At 36.9% G+C, this 24,337-nt stretch overlaps 1 protein-coding gene across 1 annotated transcript in view; it reads right to left on the minus strand.

The window, feature by feature from the left end:
* The window catches only part of DNAH6 (dynein axonemal heavy chain 6), a 302,264-nt gene that overhangs the window by 239,126 nt on the left and 38,801 nt on the right, over nt 1-24,337 (minus strand). The window contains 7 exon segments of the mRNA XM_007470601.1: nt 350-550; nt 4,401-4,517; nt 6,699-6,867; nt 10,462-10,579; nt 11,250-11,370; nt 11,463-11,597; nt 18,916-19,183. Coding sequence (XP_007470663.1) covers nt 350-550; nt 4,401-4,517; nt 6,699-6,867; nt 10,462-10,579; nt 11,250-11,370; nt 11,463-11,597; nt 18,916-19,183 — 1,129 coding nt within the window.

The raw sequence follows: 24,337 nt of genomic DNA on the forward strand, positions 1-24,337 counted from the left end.
GGAAAGAGTTGGGTGTATTCTGGTTTTCTGGTTCTTTTTGTCTTGCAGGGCCTTAAATTTTCACCAGTTGCTCTATTTTACCTGTACCACCCAATGTTCAGATAATGTCTCTTCCTTCTTTTTAACCTTATTTCCCCCCAAAAAAAGTGATACCATCTTGAATAGCTTGTACTTTTAAGTCTCTTTCTTATAATCAGTGCTCTAATCTACCAGGACTTAAAAAAAATCACTTTAGCATTTAGAGATTAAGTAGCATTTAATCTAAAGATAAGACAGGAAGAAAATATGTTACCCAGTTTCTTAAAAATCAAAAATATTATAAAAATAGTTTTAGTAAAAGAAAGTATACCTTTATTTGAAAGATAATTGTGTGAAAATTCTTATCATCATCAAATACTGCTGGTAAGCTTGGACCAAATCCACAAGTTTTTTCTTCCAATTTGTTGTTAATGTAAGGGCTGGTAAAAGCATCAAAATATGAATCAGGCACAAGATTAGGAACTGATAACACAGTGTTTTGGAAATGATTAATTGTGCCTGAAATACCATCCTGTTGGAGAGAAAAGCACAAACATAAATGTAAACACAGACATGGTTATATTTATAAAAAGTTTTGAATTTTCTAAACTGCTAAAATAAATAAGAATAACCCATTCAACAATGCCAGGTACTGCGTTGACTCTGAATATATGACAAATCAGAAGACACAGCCCCTGTCTTCAGGAAATATGTTTTCTAATTGAAAGAGAAGTAGATAAGCAAAAAGTTGCAACACATTAAGATGAATATATTACATTCATTTGAAATACGAACAAAACACAGAAAAGTCATAAGGGAAGGAAGGCCAAAGTATGCCTAAGAGAATCAGGGAAAGTTCAAAAGGTGGGTTAAAAGTTCATATTCTTTGAGCAGTAATTTCCATCCTAGTTATCAATCCTAAGAGAAAAAAATAGATATGTAAACAATGATTCATGTGGAAGGGCACTCACTGAAGCATTAATTATAATAAAAATTAATTAGAAAAATACCTTAGTGTTCAAAAATAGAAGAATGGTTAAGTTATGGTATATTTATATGAATGGAAATTAGGCATCTCTTCAAAGATTGATTAATGACATGGGAAAAAGCTTATAATGTAATCTTAAGTTAAAAAAAAGAGCAGGATGAAACTGGTGTATAACATCTCATTTTAAAAATGTATGTGTAAAATCTCATGGTAAGTTAGGTGTGTTGATATATCAGTATGTACTAAAACAAGATTGGAAAAAAGCATAAAAATGTTAAAAGGTTGTTTCTATTTCTGACACATGGTATTACAGATGATTTTAATAATATTTTTCTGTGTTTTTCAAGTTTGATGAGCACGAATTAATTTATAATTTATAATAATATATATCTAAATGATATAAAGGTACTTCTTGAGAAGAGTCTTAAAAGACGAGCAGGAGCTTGTCAAGTATACAAATGGGAGTACAGTCCTTGTAAGTCATTGTATGTGAGAGGCCCAAGGGGGGCTGGCAGGTCTTGGTGTTGGAACATAAGTGTCAGTGTGGAAAAATGCAGTCATGATGCAGTCGGCCCCTTCTTGAAAGGCCCTGTGAGTGATGCTGCGTTCCAGTGTTAGCCAGTGGTCTGGCATTCCCCAGATTGTGACCATGGACTACCCTGAGTTAAAAGGGTCCCAATGTCACATAAGTTTGGGAAGAAACCTTAGGTTAAACAGGATTTTCCTCTGGATCTACTAAACAGGATTTTCCATATTTGTTAATATGCAAATGCATATCACAAACCCTTTTCTCCTAGAATGCCTATCAACATCTCACAGAGCATCCTATAGACAATGAAGAAATTTAATTTTAAGTGACATGATCAGATTTGCCTATGAAATAATCTTGCAGTCAGCAATGTAGAAAATGGACTAGAAGGAAGAGGGGCAGGCAGGTCAGAAGAGACTATCACAGCAGGCCAGGTAAGAGGTGATGAGGTTCCCATCGAGGGGAGGTGCAACTAAGGTCAACACACAGGACTCGCTGCCTTGATCTCAAAGAGGTAAGGGAGGATCTAGGATGATTCCTGGATTGCTGGTTTGGACATGTGGATACTGCCTTTCATTGAAATGGAGATATGGAAGGAGGAGCAAGTTTTGGAAGAAGTTGATAAGTTCAATTTATTTTGGTGAGTTGGAGTCAATTGTGGAGATTTCCAGATGGCTCCAAGTCTGAAGTCTAGAAGAAAAGTACATGATGGAAATATTTATTTAAAGTCACCATTCTAGAAGTGGTAGTTGGAACAACAGGCACGGACACAAGCCCCCAGAGGAACATAAAAAATGTGAAGAGGAGGGAGCCTTTCAGGATCGCAAGTCAAAGGTCAGACAAAAAAAGTGACTCCAAAGTAGAGTACTGAAAAGGAAAAAATGTTGGCACAGGAGTAAAACCATGAGAAATGAAACCAAGGGGGAGTCTGTTTCCAGAGGCGGGAGCAGTAAATAGAGTCATATGCCACGGGAGGTCTGTCAAACACAATAGGAAAGAAAAGAACTGGAAAATGTATGTTGGATCAAGTATTAGGAAACCATAGTTAATCCAAGAAAGAACAATGTCAGATGTCAAGATTTAGGTATATAATTTTCCTTTAGATGAAGCTGTATGTGTGTAGGTGTGTTTGAAATGTTAAGACTAATGACCAAAATAAGAGCGAGAAAAAATAGAAAATTCATAAGTGATCCACTCATGGCAGTTTATACTGCCCTTGGCTAATTTGGGGCTACATGAAGCAAAATCTTACGTGTGGTGTGAACACGTGAACATTCTTGGCCTATGACTTCATGGGTAGGAATTAAAAACACCCCTGTGGGGAGTTGGATCCTAAAATAGGAAATACGGAGAATGTTAAGGTTTTCAAGGCTTGTCACTTGGGGCTTAAGGAGAATAACCAGCTGCTTGCTGGAGAGAGCTTTCTTGCGTCATCTGCTGCAGAGAAACCTCTGCCTTCCACGTGAAGGCCAAGAGCCTTCTGGCCTGGAAGGGACATGAGAGCCCAGTGCCTCTCTGAGGGGGAGCTCCTGAACGAAGGTCCAACCACAGGGAACTCAGCAGTCTGCTTGTCCTTGTAAATAACCTAAAATAGCCTGATGATCTGATAAATTACAGAGTCATAGACTGCTGGAAGAGGAAGCAACCTTAAAACTCATCTGCCTCCTCACCTCACAGATGCATAAACTGAACCCCAGAGAGGTAAGTGGTTTCCCCATAGGAGTAAAGTCAAGACTAGAATCTAGAGATTCTGAGTCAAGACTAGAATCTAGAGATCCTGACTACTAGTGCTTTTGTACCACAATACACAGCTAAGGGCAGAAAATATAGACTCTGATTGGTTTATTAATCGATGCCTGTACCCAAATGGGGAAGGCAGAACTCTAAGATGGCTCCCAAGATCCCCTCTCCCTGGTTTACAAGCCCTGTATAATCCCCTCCTCTTGAGTATGGGGGGATCTGTGAATGTGATGGGATGCCACAGCCATGATTATGTTATATTACAGGGAAAGCTGAAGGGACTTTGCAGATATAATTAGGTTGACTTTGAGTTAGTCCAAAAGGTCATTATCCAAGGTAGACCTGTCTCAATCAAGTGAAAGCCCTTAAAAGAGGGATTGGGCCCTTCTCAAAGGAGATTCTCCAGCTGGTCTTGAAGAATCAAACACCCATATTGTAAACTGCTTATAGAGTTGGCCACATGAACTATAGGAACTATAGGTGGTTCCTAGGATCTAAGGGTGGTGCCCACTGGACTTCCCTCAAGAAACCAGGGACTTCAATCCCATAGCTGCTTAGAGATGAATTTTTTCAACAACCTGAGGGAACTTGGAAGTGGATCCTTCTCCATTCAAGCCTCTAAGGAGACCTCAGCCCAGACAATCCCCGAAGGGCAGCCTGCATGGAGAGGCCCTGAAGCGGAGAAGAAGCTAAGCAGTGTCCAGATCCCTGACCCACGAGACTGAAGTAATAAATGGCTGTTGCTTTAAGCTGCCAAATAGGTGGTAATTTGCTGCACAGCAGTCGATACCAAAACAACACTCAGATGCAACATACTTTAAAAGATTTCAAAAATGGTACTTACAACACAGTGATTTCTTGGAGGGATGCCTCTAGTCAATTTTACATTTTGTATAGCTTCTGTTCTCTCGGTGGTGTACCCTACCAAGCCCCTAGTCTGTCTCAAGTTAAAGAAAATGCGCTAAACCTTCAGATACCTTTTATGTAGATGCCATGCTGTGTGCAGAACAATGCTTTGTCTTTTCCTTATGATCATTTTGGAGAAGGGACAATAGCAACCCTGCCAATCATGTGACATTTTCCAAAAGGTATTTATACATGGATGTTATATGAGGAAACACATACCAGAAAATCTTCCAAAGGAGGCTCAAAGAGCAGTGACTGGACTGTCAAAATCAGTTCTGTGACAAACACGGGAATGAGAGATTCATCTTCTTCCTGCTTCTCCAACACGGGGGCCCCCTGAAATGAGCACTTCTGCAGTGTTATAAAGACATAAGTACCAAGGTCTAAAATTAAAAAAACCTCTGTATTACAGAAGGCACATAAACTTAAGCTTTACACAATTAGCTGATGTTATAATGTTGGCATGTCTTTCAAAGAATACTACCATAGAAATTAAAAAATAAAGGCAAATATGGAAAGACTACATGACAGTGTAAAACTTCTCTCCTTGTAAAAACACTATCAACAAAGTGGAAAGGCAAACAACAAACTGGAAAAGTATATCAGTAATGTATATAGTAATGGAGATAGAAGGTTAGTTATATTTAAATAGAAATATGCTTGATATAGTCAATAGAAATATATACTAATAACATCATAATTGATATGAAATAGAAAGATATTTAAATAGAAAAATGGGCAAAGGGCATAATCTGACATTTTTTAAAGGAAATATCAATCAACATCCTCTTCCTTCTCTTCCTCAAGATATTAATAGTTTATTCAGTAACATTTATTGAGTATTTACTGTGTGCCAGGCAGTGCTAACTATTCATGTAAATCCCACACCAATCATATGTAGCAGGTATCATTTTTATTCCCATGAGAAAACTGTGATCTGGAGAAGTTAATACATTTCATTAAGGACACACTGGTTTGTAAGTGGCAGATCAGAACTGACACCCAGATCTTTCTCATCATGAGACCTATACTCTTATCCCTGTACTGTGGTGGCAGTTAAAGGAATATAATATTTAAAAGTAGTGACATATTACTTTACATCCATCAGATAGACAAAGATTGAAATGAATGATAATATCTAGTGTGCATAGGGCCAAAGGCTCCTTCTCGAACATTGCTAGGAAGGTTGTAAAATGACACAAAACTTTCTAGAAAGTTATGCATCAGTTTCAAAAGCCTTAACAAGTGAGCATATTTCTGATCCAACAATTCCACATCTAGGAATTTCTTCTAAGGGGAAGAATCAGAGATGTGTGAAAAATGTATAGACAAAGATATTCTTTGCAGCATTATTTGGACTAGTGAGAAAGTGATCAATAATAGAACATTATTTACAAGATGTATAATACATTTCTATGTGAGAATGTTATGTGGAAAAAATACATATTGACTTGGGAGATTTTTCACAATACATTGCTAAGTGGAAAAAGTAGGTGATAAAGCAGTAAGTAAAGTATGATTCCTTTCTTTCCCCCTTGGAAATAGTTAACTTGGTATAGCAGAGGATGCTTTTCTTTGTATACTTCTGTGTTTTTCAAATTTTCTGCACTTAGCATATATTACCTTTATAATTAGAAAGATAAATGTTACTTTCAAAATGTGGTAGTATTGAGGAAAAAAAGGAACTGAGAATAGGGAAGGAGAGACAGTAATGAAAAGGAGTATGCAGCTAAAATTCAACTTTGGGAGAAAAGGAAAACTATGGCAAAGAGCGACAGGCCTTGAAACTGTGTATTGGGTCTCCTGGGGGGATGCAGAGATATGAAGGTAGGAAGCTTGATGAAACCAGATATGCATGTTTTGCTATGTTTTTAGGTATCTGTCATGGATGGAGCTGAGGAAAAGCTTATTGGGCTACCAGATAAGCTATGTTAGAATGCACAAATTTGTACTATTTTATCTCAAATGTCTCACATTACTCTGTGTTTCTAAGATTAACATCCTCCTAAGAGGTTATTCACTGAAAGCACAAAGGTTTGCTCCCATGATTTGCTCCTCCTCGCCTCTAAACCATTGTTTATCTTTCATTTATACCACCTTCCCTGCTTCTCTCTGCCAGTTCATGCTCACGATGACCCCTGGACTGTAAGCTTCTTGGGGGCAAGTATTCTATCTATGCTTTTCATCACCATGTACCCAATACCCAGCATAGGGATTGGTACATAGTAGATACTTAAGGAATACTTATTGAGTGAACACATGAGGAAACTTTAGCAAGTGCCTGTGAGAGAGACTGCAATATTCAGCACAATGGATGCTTTCTCTGCTATTAGATACTTACTGATATGCTGATTTTCATTCTGTCATTTCATGTGTGTATGGTAGACTCTGATTATACTGTGAAATCCTCTAAGCATTTCTCCTATTTTTCCAGTACACAGAAAATAGCATAATTCACAGTAAGCACTCCTCAATAAATGTTGACCAGTGAATTTTCTTAATTGTGTCTGAATATACCTTTTTATCAGCGACTTCAGGCTTCTCTTCTGTAATCCATTTCTGAATGACATCTGCTGAAGGTGTCCGTTTTAACTTATCAGTGAGATAATTCAAAAGGTAGCTAGCAGAATTTACTGTTAGGACATGCATTGTGTTCTCAATTAGATAGTCATTTAGACGAATAAAGCTTGAAAAGAAAAAAAAATACTACCCTCAGAATGGGAGAAAATATTTGCAAATGAAGCAAGTGACAAAGGATCAATCTCCAAAATATACAAGCAGCTCAAAATCAGAAAAACAAACAACCCAATCCAAAAATGGGCAGAAGACCTAAATAGACATTTCTCCAAAGAAGACATACAGATTGCCAACAAACACATGAAAGGATGCTCAACATCACTAATCATTAGAGAGAGGAAAATCAAAACTACAATGATGTATCACCTCACACCAGTCAGAATGGCCATCATCAAAAAGTCTACAAACAATAAATGCTGGAGAGGGTGTGGAGAAAAAGGAACACTCTTGCACTGTTGGTGGGAATGTAAATTGATACAGCCACTATGGAGAACAGTATGGAGGGTTCCTTAAAAAACTAAAAATAGAACTACCTTATAACCCAGCAATCCCACTACTGGGCATATACCCGGAGAAAACCACAATTCAAAAAGAGTCATGTACCACAGTGTTCATTGCAGCACTATTTACAATAGCCAGGACATGAAAGCAACCTAAATGCCCACTGACAGACAAATGGATAAAGAAGATGTGGCATATATATACAATGGAATATTACTCAGCCATAAAAAGAAACGAAATTGAGTTATTTGTAGTGAGGTGGATGGACCTCGAGTCTGTCATACAAAGTGAAGTAAGTCAGAAAGAGAAAAACAAATACCATATGCTAACACATATATACAGAATCTAACAAACAAACAAACAAAAGGTTCTGAAGAACCTAGAGGCAGGACAGGAATAAAGACACAGACATAGAGAATGGACTTGAGGATACGGGGAGGGGGAAGGGTAAGCTGGAACGAAGTGAGAGAGTGGCATGGACACATACACACTACCAAACGTAAAATAGATAGCTAGTGGGAAGCAGCCGCATAGCACAGGACGATCAGCTCGGTGCTTTGTGTCCACCTAGAGGGGTGTGTTAGGGAGGATGGGAGGGAGACGCAAGAGGGAGGAGATATGGGGATATATGTATACATATAGCTGATTCACTTTGTTATACAGCAGAAACTAACACACAATTATAAAGCAGTTATACTCCAATAAAGATGTTAAAAAGAAAAGATTAGGGATGGTGGTGGGGGAAGGAGTGAGTGTGACTATAAAGGGGTAGCATGAGGGAAATATTTACAGTGATAGAATAGTTTTGTACCTTGATTGTGGTGGTAGTTACACAAATATACACATGTGATAAAATGATACACTGTACACCATACAATGTCAATTTTCTGGTTTTTATATTGTATTTATAGTTATGTAAGATGTAACCACTGAGGGAAACTAAGTGAAGAGTACACAGAACCTCTCTTCACTTTGTTTTTTGCAATTTCTTGCAAATCTATGATTATCTCAAAATTAAAAAAAAAATCAAACTGCCAGAGTTCAAATCCAGGCTCTACTCTCCCTGTATGAATTTGGGCTTATTTAACTAATCTGTGCATCGTTTTGTCATCTGTAAAATGAGGACAACAGCATCTACCAAGTTATGGCAAGAAACAAAGAAAATAATACCTAAAAAAGGATGAACTCCTGATACGGAATGTGGATGAATCTCAAAAGCATGCTAAGTAAAAGACACAAGAGACTATATATTATATAGATCTGTTCATACGACATTTTGGAAAAGGCAAAAACTATAGGGAAGATCGATAGATCGGTTCATATGACATTTTGGAAAAGACAAAAACTATAAGGAGGGAAAGAAGATCTTGGTTGCCTAGAGCTGGATATAAAGAGAGGGGACTGAACACATCTCTGAGTAATGCCTTTTGGTATAGTTTTGACTTTTGAAGTCATCCTGATATTCTACACATTCAGTAAAATAAAAGTAAACCAACAAGGATGGGGGAAAACAACATTACAGTAAATGCAAACAAACCAAATCAATCCAATTAACTGTATTTCAAATGTGCAACATAAGCAAACTGAGCAGGGCAGAGAGTAATCCAAATACTTTCACTATGTACTCTCAGTCTAGGGGGAAAAACAGCAAACAAATCCTAACTGGTTTTAGTAGGTAAATCCAAATTGAGGAACATCTGAAAAAACAACTGGCCTGTATTCTTCAAAAATCTCACTACCATGAAAGACAAAGAAAAGCTAAAAAGTATAGGTTAAGGAGATTAGAGACACGACAACTACATGATTTTGAACTGTATCATTTCTTGGAGAGAAAAAAAAATGTCTTAAAGGACATTATTGGAACAGTTGACAAAAGTGAAATACTGTAACTGTAGATTAAAGTATTGAAATATTAGAAAAAAGAAAAACAATACTGCTTCAGTTTTCTATACTTACTACCTATTTTTGAAAGTGACTCTAATGCAAATATTTAAAATTTTAAATATCATAATTTCTCTTTGACTTTCCATTTATATTACAATATGAGAGACTAATTGTCCAGAACAGTTGTTCTTAGACATTCTTCACTTTAAAACACAAATATACTCAAATATATAGCATCAATTTAGCTAGGCATTCTAACCATTCAGTAGGATATTTAATGAGCAATACAGTTATGAAAAAAGCACATAGCTCATTAGGGGCCATAAGATTTTTTTTAAAGATGCTTTAAAGAAGAAATCAGTAAATATATACCTGTGACTTACATTCTAATGGTAATAAAATCTTTGCTACTGAATAAATGTTGTTTGACAGCAATTGCTAACCCAAAGATGAAAATTTAATGTTTCCCTACTTGAGTGCTTAGAATGTAAACTGAGTCAGCAAGGCATTTGAAATAACTTTTTATGCTGCTTAAGTGGAGCCTGAGGGGCCTCTAGCCTATGATAGTGGCCTCAGGACTGCTTCACTGCCTTCTGTTGCAATACAGACATTACTACCAGATTATCTCACATATAAACTGGGGCACAATTAAGATTTATTAAATGGTTTTAAAATGTGGACCAAGTTAGTGAGCACGGAGTAACAGTCATCAGTGTTTTCTAGTGCCACATACAATTCTTTAGATAATGTTTGGTGATTTTGTTTGCAAGAGTTAGTTGCAGTGATGAGGTTTTAGAATGGCGTGGAATCCAAACGCTGGGACAATGGCAAGACCCAGTTGGGTAAGCAGGTGGAAGGTCCTGGTGAGATCCTGGAAGGTGGACTTTCTTCCCTGGTCTCCCCGTGGCAACCTGCCTTAGGAAGAGGGTGGAACTTTGTGTGGCCACGCAGCTGCCTGTAGCTCTTTAGGGACCAGACAGGTGGAGTAGATCCTACAGATCCACTCCAGGAGGCCCACAAATCTCTGTGTGCCTGACTTCTCCTTACTACAGCCTGCCCAGTGCTCCTGGCTGGGCTAGAGGGAAACAAAGCCTTAGTGATCAAAGAGGAGCTCTTGGCCTTGGACACACCCTCTACCTTCTCTGGCTGCTTTGCTAGGTGGCAGCTGGAAGGGCAGGCTTCTGGAGCCTGCATTCAGGTTACTGTGTCCTCCAAATCCCTTATCACTAGTGAATCCTGTGATGATGGCTTTAACTTTAATGAAACTTGAGAAGGATGGATGCTCTAGTTTTTCTTGAAAGAAAGAATAACAATTTACCATGTTAGCCTCATGCAGTGATGCCTTTTGCTGGCCTGCTCTGTGTATGTCATTTTCTTGGAGTCTCCAGAAGTAGGCAACTCAATGAGACTTCCGCTTTCTGGCATTTTACAGTGACCTAAGAACAACAGAAGACACAAAGACAAGAATTCTAGTGTAAAAACTCCATTTCTTTCAATATGGATTAAGAGACAAGTAAAATTCAAAAATGACAAAATGCTTTGGTTCATGAGCTATTTCAGACTCCAGAAAACTGCCCAGTTATCCAAACAAATTCCACATCAGAGGATTTCAACTTAACAAAAGACTCTAGACAGCTTACTGACATCTTTAACAGGATCTGATTTCTGTCCTGTGCCACCTCTTTCCAGGAACACATTTACCCTCCTTTTCTGCCTGCATAAAATTATCCTTCAGAGTCCCTACCAGCTGGGGCCAATTCTGAGATCCATCCAGTCCCTTAATTTTAACAAACCTATTGTCTGTACTAGTAGGTTGGATGTACGTTTAAGCAGAGAGGCCCCGAGTCCACTATAAAATGCTTGTGAAATAAAGGTTCTGTAACCAGTTTAGAAATACTATACACAAGCAAGGATAATGCAAGGAAGCTGTGGTACTTACTGTTTTATCCCCCTCTACAATATTCATTGAATTTATAATCTATCAAGCAAAGATTGGAAGAATTGAAAAATAGGGTCCTTATTTAAAATAGAAAAGTGGAATGAAAACGAGTTAACATTTCAGAAAGCCACCACTTCTGATCTGTTGAAGTTCTTTCCCTTTCATACCCTCAATAGGTTCATATGCACAATCATCAGGCATAAATCCTGCAGCACACAGAGCAACTCGACAAGCCTTTCTGACTACTTCTTTGGCCTCGTTTCGAAATTCTTCTAGGCGCTCTGTCACCTAGACATTGATAAATATGTATCATTAGTGGTACCAAAGTATCAGTAATAGGGGAAAAAAAAATCTTGAAACTTATAGACAAAGTTCCTCACCTCCTCTAGCCATACGGCTTGTGCAACTTTAAATTCTTGCAGGGTGTAGGTGTGATATTTTTCAATATAACAAAGTCCCATAAAACTCAATTGATAACACAATTCATTTATTTTAAGGAGAGCTGGTCGCAAATACTAAATGAAAATAGAAATTTATCATTAGTAAAAAAAAAAAACCTTTGCCTTTTAGAAGTATAAAAAGATTGGGAAAGCAAGAATGGTAATTAAGGAAAATAAATAGCTCTATATGTTAATTTCAGCTACAGCTACAAAGTGCGTACATTGAAAAGGGACACTTCTGAAATTTTGTTCTGAAAGTATTCTTTGAATTATCAGATTTAATTTTTCTGAATTCCTTTCTTTTCATTTTGAATACATGTCTTTTAACCATGAAATTGAGGGCAAGTAACAGAGGATGGGGAAATATCTTAAATTTCATTAGGTTTGGCTAATAGCTATTAAAAGATTCTTAGTGTTACCTTAGGACTTTATAATGTCCAGTCACCATGATAATGGATGGGCCCATCTATTGATCTAAGAGGTTATGGTATAGAACAAAGACACATTTTAACTTTAAAATTTCAGTGGGTAACAGTCACTATTAAGAATCTACCTTGCAATGTGGGCTGGCAGAATGAGTGGAAGTATTTGTGGAATAATGTCACATAATATAATTTAATCTTCCTCTATACCATCATCATAAATCAGGATTTTAGGGTGGTGGCTTTGAAGGCACATGTTCCAAGATTGTTTCTAGGTCATTCACCCTCACTTCTAATCTAATCAAAGGAGGAGCAATGACATTATATTTTTAAAAAGTTAACTTAAATTTATTTATATGTGACACTGGTTTAAGTGTTATATATATAGCACACTCTTGGACTCTTTTCTAGGAGTTTCAAAAACAGGACAACCAATAGTCATTCAGACCAACATGAAATAGTGCTTTAATTATTTTTTCTAAGTACAAATAAAGGGAAGTTAAAATTAGTAGAGTCCTCAATGAATAGATTTATGTGACAAAACATCTAGGAAGTCATATAGCCCTTAAGATTCATCTCATGGAGGAATTTTCATGATAAAAAAGAAGCAAAAATATAATATTGTAAATCAATTATACTTAATTAAAAAAAAAGAAGCAGAAGTTTAGAGGCTATGTCTCTGAATTGAGATAAGATACTAAATAAATTAACATGAACAGGAGTAGGAATGAGTCTGTAATCAAAATGTGGCAGTGAAGGCAAGGAAGTCCAGTGTACTCTGGAGAAAACGTCTTTGAGCCAAAAATATAAGTTCTATTAGTAAAGGGATAAATAGCTAGGATCCAGGTGGACAGCAAAACTGGTATTGATGGTCTGCCAAAAAGTTAGAGTTTGACAGTGGGAATTTGGAGGAAGAAAGAATATATATAATCTAAGAAATTACTTTGGCCTAACCTAAATATCTGGCTTTCAGCATAAAGGACAAATGTGAAAGCCATTGTGAGTGTAAGAGAGACTGAAGGTGCTGTGTTTTTTTCTCCCATCATTGTTTCTGCTGTTAGCAAATTTACGATGGAATCTGGGTTAGGTGGTTCATTCTTAGGCTGGTATATCAAGAGTGCCCATTGAAAGTGATAAGCATTAGCATTATTTTAATATTTTATAATAAGTACAAAAGGAATATAATCTTTACTAATTCACTATGTTGTACACCTGAAATATATATTATACATCAACTACACCTCAATAAAAATTAAATTAATTAATTAATTGAAACACAAGCACATACAAAACAATCAAGCTACTAGAGTCAATAATAAATTCTGCAAGGTTTCAGGAAACAGGCTCAATATACAAAAGTCAATTGTATTGCTATATAGAATATGTATACACACACACACACACACACACATATATATATATATATATATACACTATTTATATACATTTATACATATATCATTTAGATCCCTGACTTCAGACTGTACTACAAAGCTACAGTAATCAAGACAGTATGGTACTGGCACAAAAACAGAAAGATAGATCAATGGAACAGGATAGAAAACCCAGAGAAAAACCCACACACACATGGTCATCTTATCTTTGATAAAGGAGGCAAAAATATACAGTGGAGAAAAGACAGCCTCTTCAATAAGTGGTGCTGGGAAAACTGGACAGCTACATGTAAAAGGATGAAATTAGAACACTCCCTAACGCCATACACAAAAATAAACTAAAAATGGATTAAAGACCTAAATGTAAGGCCAGACACTATCAAACTCTTAGAGGAAAACATAGGCAGAACACTCTATGACATAAATCACAGCAAGATCCTTTTTGACCCACCTCCTAGAGAAGTGGAAATAAAAACAAAAATAAACAAATGGAACCTAAGGAAACTTAATAGCTTTTGCACAGCAAAGGAAACCATAAACAAGATGAAAAGACAACACTCAGAATGGGCGAAAATATTTGCAAATGAAGCAACTGACAAATGATTAATCTCCAAAATTTACAAGCAGCTCAATAACAAAAAAACAAACAACCCAATCCAAAAATGGGCAGAAGACCTAAATACACATTTCTCCAAAGAAGATATACAGATTGCCAACAAACACATGAAAGAATGCTCAACATCATTAATCATTAGAGAAATGCAAATCAAAACTACAATGAGATATCATCCCACACCGGTCAGAATGGCCATCATCAAAAAATCTAGAAACAGTAAATGCTGGAGAGCATGTGGAGAAAAGGGAACCCTCTTGCACTGTTGGTGGGAATGTAAATTGATACAGCTACTATGGAGAACAGTATGGAGGTTCCTTAAAAACTACAAATAGAACTACAATATGACACAGCAATCCCACTACTGGGCATATACCCTGAGAAAACCATAATTCAAAAAGAGTCATGTACCAAAATGTTCACTGCAGCTCTATTTACAATAGCCAGGACATGGAAGCAACCTAAGTGTCCATCAACAGATGAATGGATAAAGAAGATGTGGCACATATATACAATGGAATATTAGCCATAGAAAGAAATGAAATTGAGTTATTTGTAGTGAGGTGAATGGACCTCGAGTCTATCATACAGAGTGAAGTAAGTCAGAAGGAGAAAAACAAATACCGTATGCTAACACAAATATATGGAGTCTAAGAAGAAAAAAAAAAAGGTCATGAAGTACCTAGGGGTAAGACAGGAATAAAGACATAGACCAACTAGAGCATGGACCTGAGGATATGGGGAGGGGGAAGGGTAAACTGTGACAAAGTGAGAGAGTGGCATGGACATATATACACTACCAAACATAAAATAGATAGCTAGTGGGAAGCAGCCGCACAGCACTGGGAGATAAGCTAGGTGGTTTGTGACCACCTAGAGGGGTGGGATAGGGAGGGTGGGAGGGAGAGAGACGCAAGAGGGAAGAGATATGGGAACATATGTATATGTATATTTGATTTACTTTGTTATAAAGCAGAAACTAACACACGATTGTAAAGCAATTATACCCCAATAAAGATGTTAAAAAAAAAGAAAAAAAGTCAATTGTATTGCTATATAGAATATGTATGTATATATATATATATATATATATATACACACTCTTTTTATACATTTATACATATATCATTTAGATATATTCTTTATATGTATTGTAGAATATATATGTGCATTGAATACACATATATGTATAGAATACACATATATACTCTATAATAAATATATATTCTACATATATAAAGTGAAAAATCCAAAATGAAATTTAAGAAAACAATTCCATTTACAATAGTATCAAAAAGAATAAAATATTTGGGAGTAAATTTGACAAAAGAAATGTAAAATATATACTCTGAAAACTGCAAAACGTTGAAAGAAATTGAAGAACACCTAAATAAGTGGAAAAGGATTATATGTTCATAGACTAGAAAAGTTCATGCTGTTAAAATGGCAATATTCCCTAAATTGATCTACAGATTTAAAGCATTCCCTATAAAAATCCCAACTGGCTTCCTTGCAGAAATTGACAAGCTGATCTTGAAATTCATGTGGAAATTCAAGAGGCCCGGGGAAGTCACACTTCCTAATTTCAAAATTTACTACTAAACTACAGTACTCAAGATAGTGTGCTACTGGCATAAGGATAGATATAGATCAACAGAAAATAATTGAAAGTGCAGAACTTCTCACATTTACAGGCAATTGCTGACAAGGGTGCCAGGACAATTCAAGGCAGAAAGAATAGTCTTTGCAACAAGTGGTGCTGGGACAACTGGATAGCCACATGCAAAAGGATGAAGGTGAACCCATACCTCACACCATCAGCAAAAATTAACTTGAGATGGATTGAAGAACTAAATATAAGAGTTAAAACTATAGAACTATTAGAAGAAAATATAGGGGTAAATTTTTGTGACCTGAGATGAAGCAATAGATTTTTATACCAAAAAACAAGCAGCAAATGAAAAAAATGGACAAAACAGACATCATCATAATTAAGAACTTTTGTGCTTCAAAGGATACCATCATGAAAGTGCAAATACCTATAAAATGGGAGAAAAGTTTTGCAAATCATATATCTGATAAGGGATTTGTATCCAGAATATATAAAGAATTCTTACAACACCGTAGTAAAATACAGGTAACTTAATTAAAAATGGGCAAAGTATCTGAATAGACAGTTCTCCAGATAAGATATACAAATGGCCAAAAGGCACATGAAAAGATGCTCACCATCATTAGTCATCAGGGCAATAGAAATCAAAACCACAATGAAATGCCACGTCACAACCAGTAAGAAAAGCTATAATGAAAAATGCAGATGTAATGGTGAGAGTATGGAGAAACTGAAGCCTTCATATGCTGTTGGTGGTAATGTAAAATTGTGCATGGCTTTGGAAAACTGTTTTGCAGTTCCTCAAAATGTTAAACACAGAGTTACTAATGACCTAGCAATTCCACTCCTAGGTATATACCCAAAGAAATAAAAACATATGTCTAGACTAAAACTTATACACAAATGTTCATAGTAGCATTATTCATAATAGCCAAAAAGTGGAATAACCCAAATATCCATCAATAGGTGGATGGATAAATAAAACATATATATGTATACAAGTGAATATTATTTACCAATAAAAAGAAATGTCATGCTACAACATAGATGGATCTTCAAAATATTATGCTAAGTAAAAAAGCCAGTCACAAAGGACCACATATTGTGTGGTTCTATTTATATGAAATGTATAGATTAGGCACATCAAAAGAGAAAAGTCATAGACTAGTGGTTGTCCAGAGCTGGGGCAGGGGTTGGTCTGGGGGAGTTGGGGAGAAATGGAGAGTGATGCTAATCACTCTTTTTGGAATGGTGGGAATGTTCTAAAATAGACTGTGGTGATGGTTGTTCAATTCTATGAATATATTAAAACCATTCAATTGTATACTTTAAAAGAGTGAACTGTATGAATCATACTTCAATAAAGTTGTTATAAGGAAATGTGGGCACGGATCCCAATAAGGTTGGTTACTAAAAATAATCATAAAAAAAAATTTCAAGGACAGCTCCACATTTATCCCTTCAACATAGTCTAAAAGAATCAGCCCCCTTAATTAACTCACTGTAAATATAAGACTAGTGGTAAGTGTGTGGATAATGATAGCATCTAATAGATATTTAAACCAACACAATGGCTCGATTAGTTACGTCAACCTAAGATTAAAATGATGAGAACTTTCTAGTCTGCTTGGGCTACATTAAAGAGAAAATATTGTCAAGGCCAAAGCACTATTGGTATGAATAGTGAGCAGAGAGAATGACAATTCTCAGCACATTAAAAAAAAGAAGAAGCCTGGGCTTCCCTGGTGGCGCAGTGGTTGGGGGTCCGCCTGCCAATGCAGGGGACACGGGTTCGTACCCTGGTCTGGGAAGATCCCACATGCCGCGGAGCGGCTGGGACCGTGAGCCATGGCCGCTGAGCCTGCGCGTCCGGAGCCTGTGCTCCGCAATGGGAGAGGCCACAACAGTGAGAGGCCCGCGTACAGAAAAAAAAAAAAAAAGAAGAAGCCTTAAGAATTGATACAGGTTAAATGCAAGAGGAACTATTTTACTTACCTATGAATAAATTTATGAAATGTATAGTGTCCAAGACATGATAAAAGATGAAAGGTGGTAAAAAGGTAGTAAAATAGGTTCAAATCCGTGATAGATCCTTAGTGAAATTAGAGGTCTAGGGGTTGAGTTCGATGTCAAAAGGATTAGAATCTTTTCCACAACCCAGAACGCTTGATGGAATGGAGGACCTGAGATGGTACATCTTATATATCTGTTTTGCACTAACACCTATGTGAGCCGTATTCCTTGAATGTTCCTTTATTGTGTGACTGATGTCTTGATAATGATCTTTCAGATTACCATATGCAAAGTGAACGAAATGACCAGTAAAAAGCAAACTTGAAGCTTCTGATGTGAGAGGGAGGTGACTCAGGGTCATAAAATAGACAGCTGAGGACACTGAGCATGACAGTAATGGTGGTTACAGCTCATTCCTGGGGCCAAATAGAAAACTTCTACTGCAAGTCAAAATTCAAGGAGTGAGTACAGATTTTAAGTGTGGTCAGATACCCTTTAATAGTTCTTTTTCCATGATAATCCCCTCCTCCAAAGTAAATATTTAAAATTTCCCTACTGTCTGAATCCATGATAGAAGAAAATGTATGAGACATTGGGAGTTATTGGCCCATGAAAACAAGCCCCCAAATTATTTTGGACCATAAAGTCCAGAGTGTCTCAAAAATGAGAATTAGTAATAGAGCTTGCTGGCCTGCTCTGTTCAAAAGGATATACAACTTTCCTGATCAAAAAGAAAGGGGGTCATGAATCCAAACCTCTGAAGCTGCTTCTAAATAAAGGGGACCTGTGCAGCTCTCTTGTTATACTTTAGTGTTTTGCAACCCTAGTTAAAATGTAGAAGAATAAAGATGCAGACATAGAGAATGGATTTGAGGACACGGTGGAGGGGGGGTGAAGGGTAAGCTGGGACAAAGTGAGAGAGTAGCACTGACATATATACACTACCAAATGTAAAATAGATAGCTAGTGGGAAGCAGCTGCATAGCACAGGGAGATCAGCTTGGTACTATGTGACCATCTAGAAGGGTGGGATAGGGAGGATGGGAGGGAGATGCAAGAGGGAGGGGATATGGGGATATATGTATACATATAGCTGATTCACTTTGTTATACAGCAGAAACTAACACAACACCGTAAAGCAATTATACTCCAATAAAGATGTTAAAAAAAAAAAAAAAAGATGTAGAAATACACTAGATTACCAGACTTTTAAGTGACAAACAGAATGAAAATTGTCAATTCTCTTGAAAGATGAAATCTCCTATTTCAGGGACAGTCTATACGAATACTTTGTTTTTCTGTGAGTAATTCTTTTAAAATATGATTAATAAATACATACTTGGTTAACAATGAACAGATCTTTTTGTAGAGATTTTCGACATCCACTGATTTTTTTAGAGCGGACATTCTTCTTCCACACGTTAAAAGCCTTCCATTTCCGGAAAAGTGAAAATACGGGAATCTTAGTGAGTTCTCTGTGATATAGATATTCTTGTTCCCATCGATCAATTTTGATAAATTCAATGTCATCATTATAAACATGTGTTACTGCATTTTTGCTAATAGTATAGTAGTCATTTTTACTGATGTTCTCATAATTCACAACCCTTTGAACAAATAAAAATTGGGGAAAGTGAATATAGTATTCAACACAAAATTAAGCAATTGCATTACTATTTTGTTTTAAAAAGATATAACATTTCTGGAAAACAAGTATTATTTAAAAATTAAAAATATTCTAACAGACTACTTTTAAATTGAATAAATTATTCGAGAAAAGGGAGCTGCTTTTTAACAACAGTTGGACTTATTATAGCTCTTAAGGATCTCACAACTGTGGCAATATGCTTGATAGTTTCAGTAATGTGATTTTTACAGAAACAAATCAGTTATGGATTTTTATGAAAGCTACATGGAAATAAGTTTTTATTTATCTTTGATTCTTTAGAAACTATTCAATAATAATAGTGTAAAAGGGTTTTACACTACCCAATATTGGCAGAATTATGAGAAAGACCAAAACAAGAAAATATGAATTAGATAAGATTAGAATCAAAACCCAGATTAAGCTTAAAAATGTCCAGTTTATCACATATCAAAATAATCGTTAACGAGAAATTGTTTATTTCATCAAGGGTATTCTTCAACCTCATCCATAGTAAGAAATTGATCAAGTAAAGAAGAAAAGCAAGAATGGGATAAAAACAGGAGCAAGGATAGGAGTGGGAAACAAAGGAATGAGAATAGAAAGGGCTGATTCTCTAAAACTTCTTAAAATAAGAACTTAGACAGGAACACTCCAGTGAAAATCAACTGTTTCCCGCGTCTATTTTGTCTTACAGTCCTTAACTCTGCATTCTGAACCTGGAGTTCATGGCCCTTGAGCACAGCCTTCAGGTCATCTGTGAAATCCCTGAAATTGTTGTATGTAAACAAGTTTACGTACGTATGCATGATAAATTTTTTAAGGGGTTGGAACAAAATCTCATATGCTTTGGGTCTGTTAATCAAAAAATGATGAACCATTGGCAAAAATCATTTTTAGGTTTTAACTTCTATTTTTGTCTTAATAACACTGAGTAAGAAAAATATTTTTAAAATTAGGGCATACAGGACCAGAATGAAAGCAAACTCAAAGCAAGAGCTGTTCAAGTGAGCACACAAGGGAACTGGGGGAGCTGATGGTGCTGTGGAGTGGGGAGTCTTGAAGGCCGCTCTCCCAATTCAGTGCCATAACAGAAGAACTTCCACTTGCTTAGCTCCTAACCAATGCCACTGCCGGACTCTTTGTCTGTGTTCTGGTTGACTCATGCCAGAAACATCTGGGAAAATGCCAGGTATTACCTGTTGCTGGTGAGGTGTATGGAAAATGTTTAACATGTTTTTCCTTTTTTCTTTGTCAACAGCTTAAGATATAATTAGGACATTCTTCAGGTGATTCTCTACAAAGTGGGAGATTTCAACTTGTCTTTGAAACTGTAATTAACTTCACATGTTTCATTAACATCAATCATCAAACCAACCTAAAAGCAAGAACAAACACCTCACTGTGGCCCTGGTGTGTGTCTAGAAACCTCACCCTGTGTGAATCTATCTGCTACTAAAGGCCCTTCTAGAAGGTAGCAGATGTGGTCCATGATATTGAATTTTAACTTTTTGGTGCTCAGTGCCACTGAGAAATCCTTTTTATTTACATTTTCCTACCTATTCAAGATTCTCATTCTCAAACCATTAAGCCTTTTCCTCTACTACACATCTCTACTCTGCACAGGACAGACGAACACATGAGAGTCTTTTTGAAAGATTGGATCATCAGCATCAAAATCACTTGGGGTGCTTAAGAATCCAGATTTCTGGGTCCAACACAGAATCAGAATCTCTATGTATGGGACTCAAAGATTCTAGCTTAACAAGTTCCCTGCGTGATTCTGACACACAATAACGTTTGTAACCACTGAACTTTATTTGAAAGCAAATAAACAATAACAAAAACATGGTGGTGACAAGGTGAGTTCTCTCTTGTACCTTCAACTTGAAAATCTCATACCTTCACTGTGTTTTATCCCCTTGAGTGTATCTCTCAGTATTTCACCCAAACAGAGGTGGAGAGGTTTCATATCACTTTTTTCTACCTCTCCTGGAATTTGGCTACTTTTCCTCTGCATCTAAAAATATGCAGAACTTCTCTTTAACTTGTAGAAAGCTTCCCTTTAGTTTAAAGAAAGTTTTTTCTCAAACCTGCTGCCATTTAACTTAGAATCCCCTGTCTTCTTCCTTCTCTTAAACTTCCTTTATGATAGCCATATCCTCCCCATCCATTCCTTCTTAAAGTTTCTGAAAACTAGGCTTGTTCCTCACTGCTCTAATGAAATGCTTCTCTTGAAGATCAGCAGGTGTTTCCTTCTAGCCCAATCCAGTTGGTAGGCAGAAGGGGCAGTAGGGTCAAGGAAATCTTTGCAAAAATTAAGAAGGCCTATGCCCAGTTCTCTGGAATCCTATTTTCCTTACACTTTCCAGTTTGTTCCCTAGGGGTTGAACCCTAAATATACTCCTTGGATTCCTGTGCTTCATTGCTCACACTATAAACCTCAGTGCTCAGCTGTTCCAGGAGTTGATCCACTACTCCTAAGTGATGGCTGCCTTTTCAGCACCTCTTGACATTCAGAATTCAGCCTCAAACTTCAGCTGCCTCCTTTGTTATTATTTTTTTTCATTTTTTTTGGCACCATGCAGCTTGAGGGATAGTTCCCCAACCCGGGATCGAACCTGGGCCCTTGGCAGTGAAAGCACAGAGTCCTAACCACTGGACCACCAGGGAATTATCTCAGCTGTCTCCTTTGGATGTTTGTACCATAAAGGCCTTTCTTTGAGGAAATAACCAGAAAAATTAGTCTTCCTTTAAGACGTAAAAAGAGAACTTAACTTTCTCAATTGCTGTGCTCTAAAATTCCTACTTTGCTGATAAAGAAGATGACTTTATGACCCAATTAACTAAACAGAGATCCTTGGAAAGTTAATCAAACTGAGAAGAATGTTTTGAATAAAATTACACTTAACTATGCTTTACTGGAAAAAAAATATCTGTAGCGTTTTCTTGCTGCTCAATGTAGAATCATGGAATCCCTTGTCAAATTGTTTTGCGGTAGAAACAGTCTCTGTCCATCTGAAATGAAACTTAGACTCAGGCTTCTATTAATGTCTAAAAGGATGTGTCACGTGGAGAGAACTGCATGGCTGATTGTGGTAGGTCATCAATTGTCCTGTTGTTGATTTCAGATAAAACTCAAAGGAAATCTACTGGGGGCCTAAAAAACATGATTTCTCCTCTTGGAATTAATTCTTGATTTTTCTAAAACAATAAGATCTCAATGTGATTTGTTATTTCAAATAGCATCTCTATCTGTTGTTACACCTTGCAGTGATGGAAAATGCATCTGTTCATTTTTAAACTGATCCACTGGACTAAGACTGCAGAAGCATGGTTTGTCTCATGAGACCCTTCTGCTCAAGAACTCTGAACAGCCTATTGCTTATATCATTAAATCCAAATTATTCTGCTGGGTGTTTGTGGCACCCTCCTCCTGTCTCATATTAGTTCCTTCTCTGTCCACACACTGCCCTTTTCAACTGTCAGGCTGGTTTCCAGCTTAGGCTGTGCTAGAATGCATACATATGTCTTTGTCCACCCTGTTCCCTTCTCCCATCCTGATTTCTACAAACAAGAGAGTGATTCCTTACCTGCTATAAGGTACTGGGTTGAATTAGATGAGCTCACGTGGCCCTATGCAAATTTAAGTTGTCTCATTATTTTCATTATTACACAGATTTAAACATTATGATTTGAACATATTTATTGGACAAAGGGAAACAAGCAAGTGCCTGGAAAGAAGTTAGCTATTTCCTGAGTTTTCCATTTGTAAACCTCAATCTGTTTGATTATGGTCAATATCATGATTCAGTATGCGTCTAGATATAACCTGAACTGGAGAAGAGAAATGGCTTGGTTTGCTTCTGGTTTGATTAACCAGAAATGGTAAAATATCTGATAAGTAACTCCTTTTCACCTAGAAAATTAAACAAAATGGTAAGAGGAAACTTCCAAGTTTCTTCAATAAGGGAGTGCTCTAGGGTCAGTGGTTCTCAATATATGGTCCTTGGAATGGCAGCATCAACCTCATGTGGGAATTGCAAATTCGGAGGCCCCCTCCAGACCTACTGAATCAGAAACTTGGGGGTTAACAATCTATGTTTTTGCAAGTCCTTTAGGGCTTGCTGGAGAACAATTGCTCTAGGTCCATGGCCTACAACTCTGGTTGAATATTGGGAACATTTGATGAGTTTTAAAGAAATGATGTTGCTTGGGCTCTACCACAAACCAATTAAACTCTGGGGGTGGGGCCTGGGTGATTCTAGCAGCAACCACTGCTCTAGTTTCTTCAAATTTCTGTATAAAATGAAGTAATCACTCACTAAATTGTCATAGCTCCAAAATGGTGCCTGTGTGTGTGTGTGTGTGTGTGTGTGTGTGTGTGTGTGTGTGTGAAGGAAGGGTAGGGAGACCATCTGAAACTGAGGAGTTTTGATGATCCCAGTGAAAATACTAAGGACCTGTAGTGTTTCCACTTGCTGACTGACATTTGACTTGATTGAAATTTCTTCATGGACTAGCCATTGTGTTAAGCAACCTGGGGAGGTTTCTGATAATGTGGCTTCAAAATGATCTGGTCCTGATTACATAACATATATGCCTCATTACAGAGTTTTTTATAATTATGACCTCACATGGAAACTAGAATGCTTTCACTTGAGAAAGTTTCAAGCTGGCATTTACCTGTGTTTTCTGTTCTAGGCTGCTAAATGTGTGATCTAGCTGAAAGGACAGACAGCTTTAGTTTGAAATTTAAAAAGCTGCCTAAAAAATTATTTTAGCATAACAGGCTTAGAAACTACTTGAGAACCAACTTGATCACTTAGAAAGTAATATGACCTGAACCCAGTGTGGACATCTTTATGGTCCTAACAGCCCAAGTCACATAACTATATTTCATAGAATCCTAATCCCAACAGATATCCCACAAGAAAAGGTTCTTTGGTTATATAGGACAGAAATGCATAATTATCATATTTAACCCAAGATTTATCAATCTCAGCACTACTGACATTTGGGGCCAGATAATTCTTCACTGTGTGGGACCATCCTGGGAACTGTCAGCTGTTTAGCAGCATCCCTGTCCTTTTCCCACTCCATACCAGCAGCAACA

This window comes from Lipotes vexillifer, unplaced genomic scaffold (assembly GCF_000442215.2).
Source record: "Lipotes vexillifer unplaced genomic scaffold, Lipotes_vexillifer_v1.1 scaffold1098, whole genome shotgun sequence".
Lineage (NCBI taxonomy): Eukaryota > Metazoa > Chordata > Mammalia > Artiodactyla > Lipotidae > Lipotes > Lipotes vexillifer.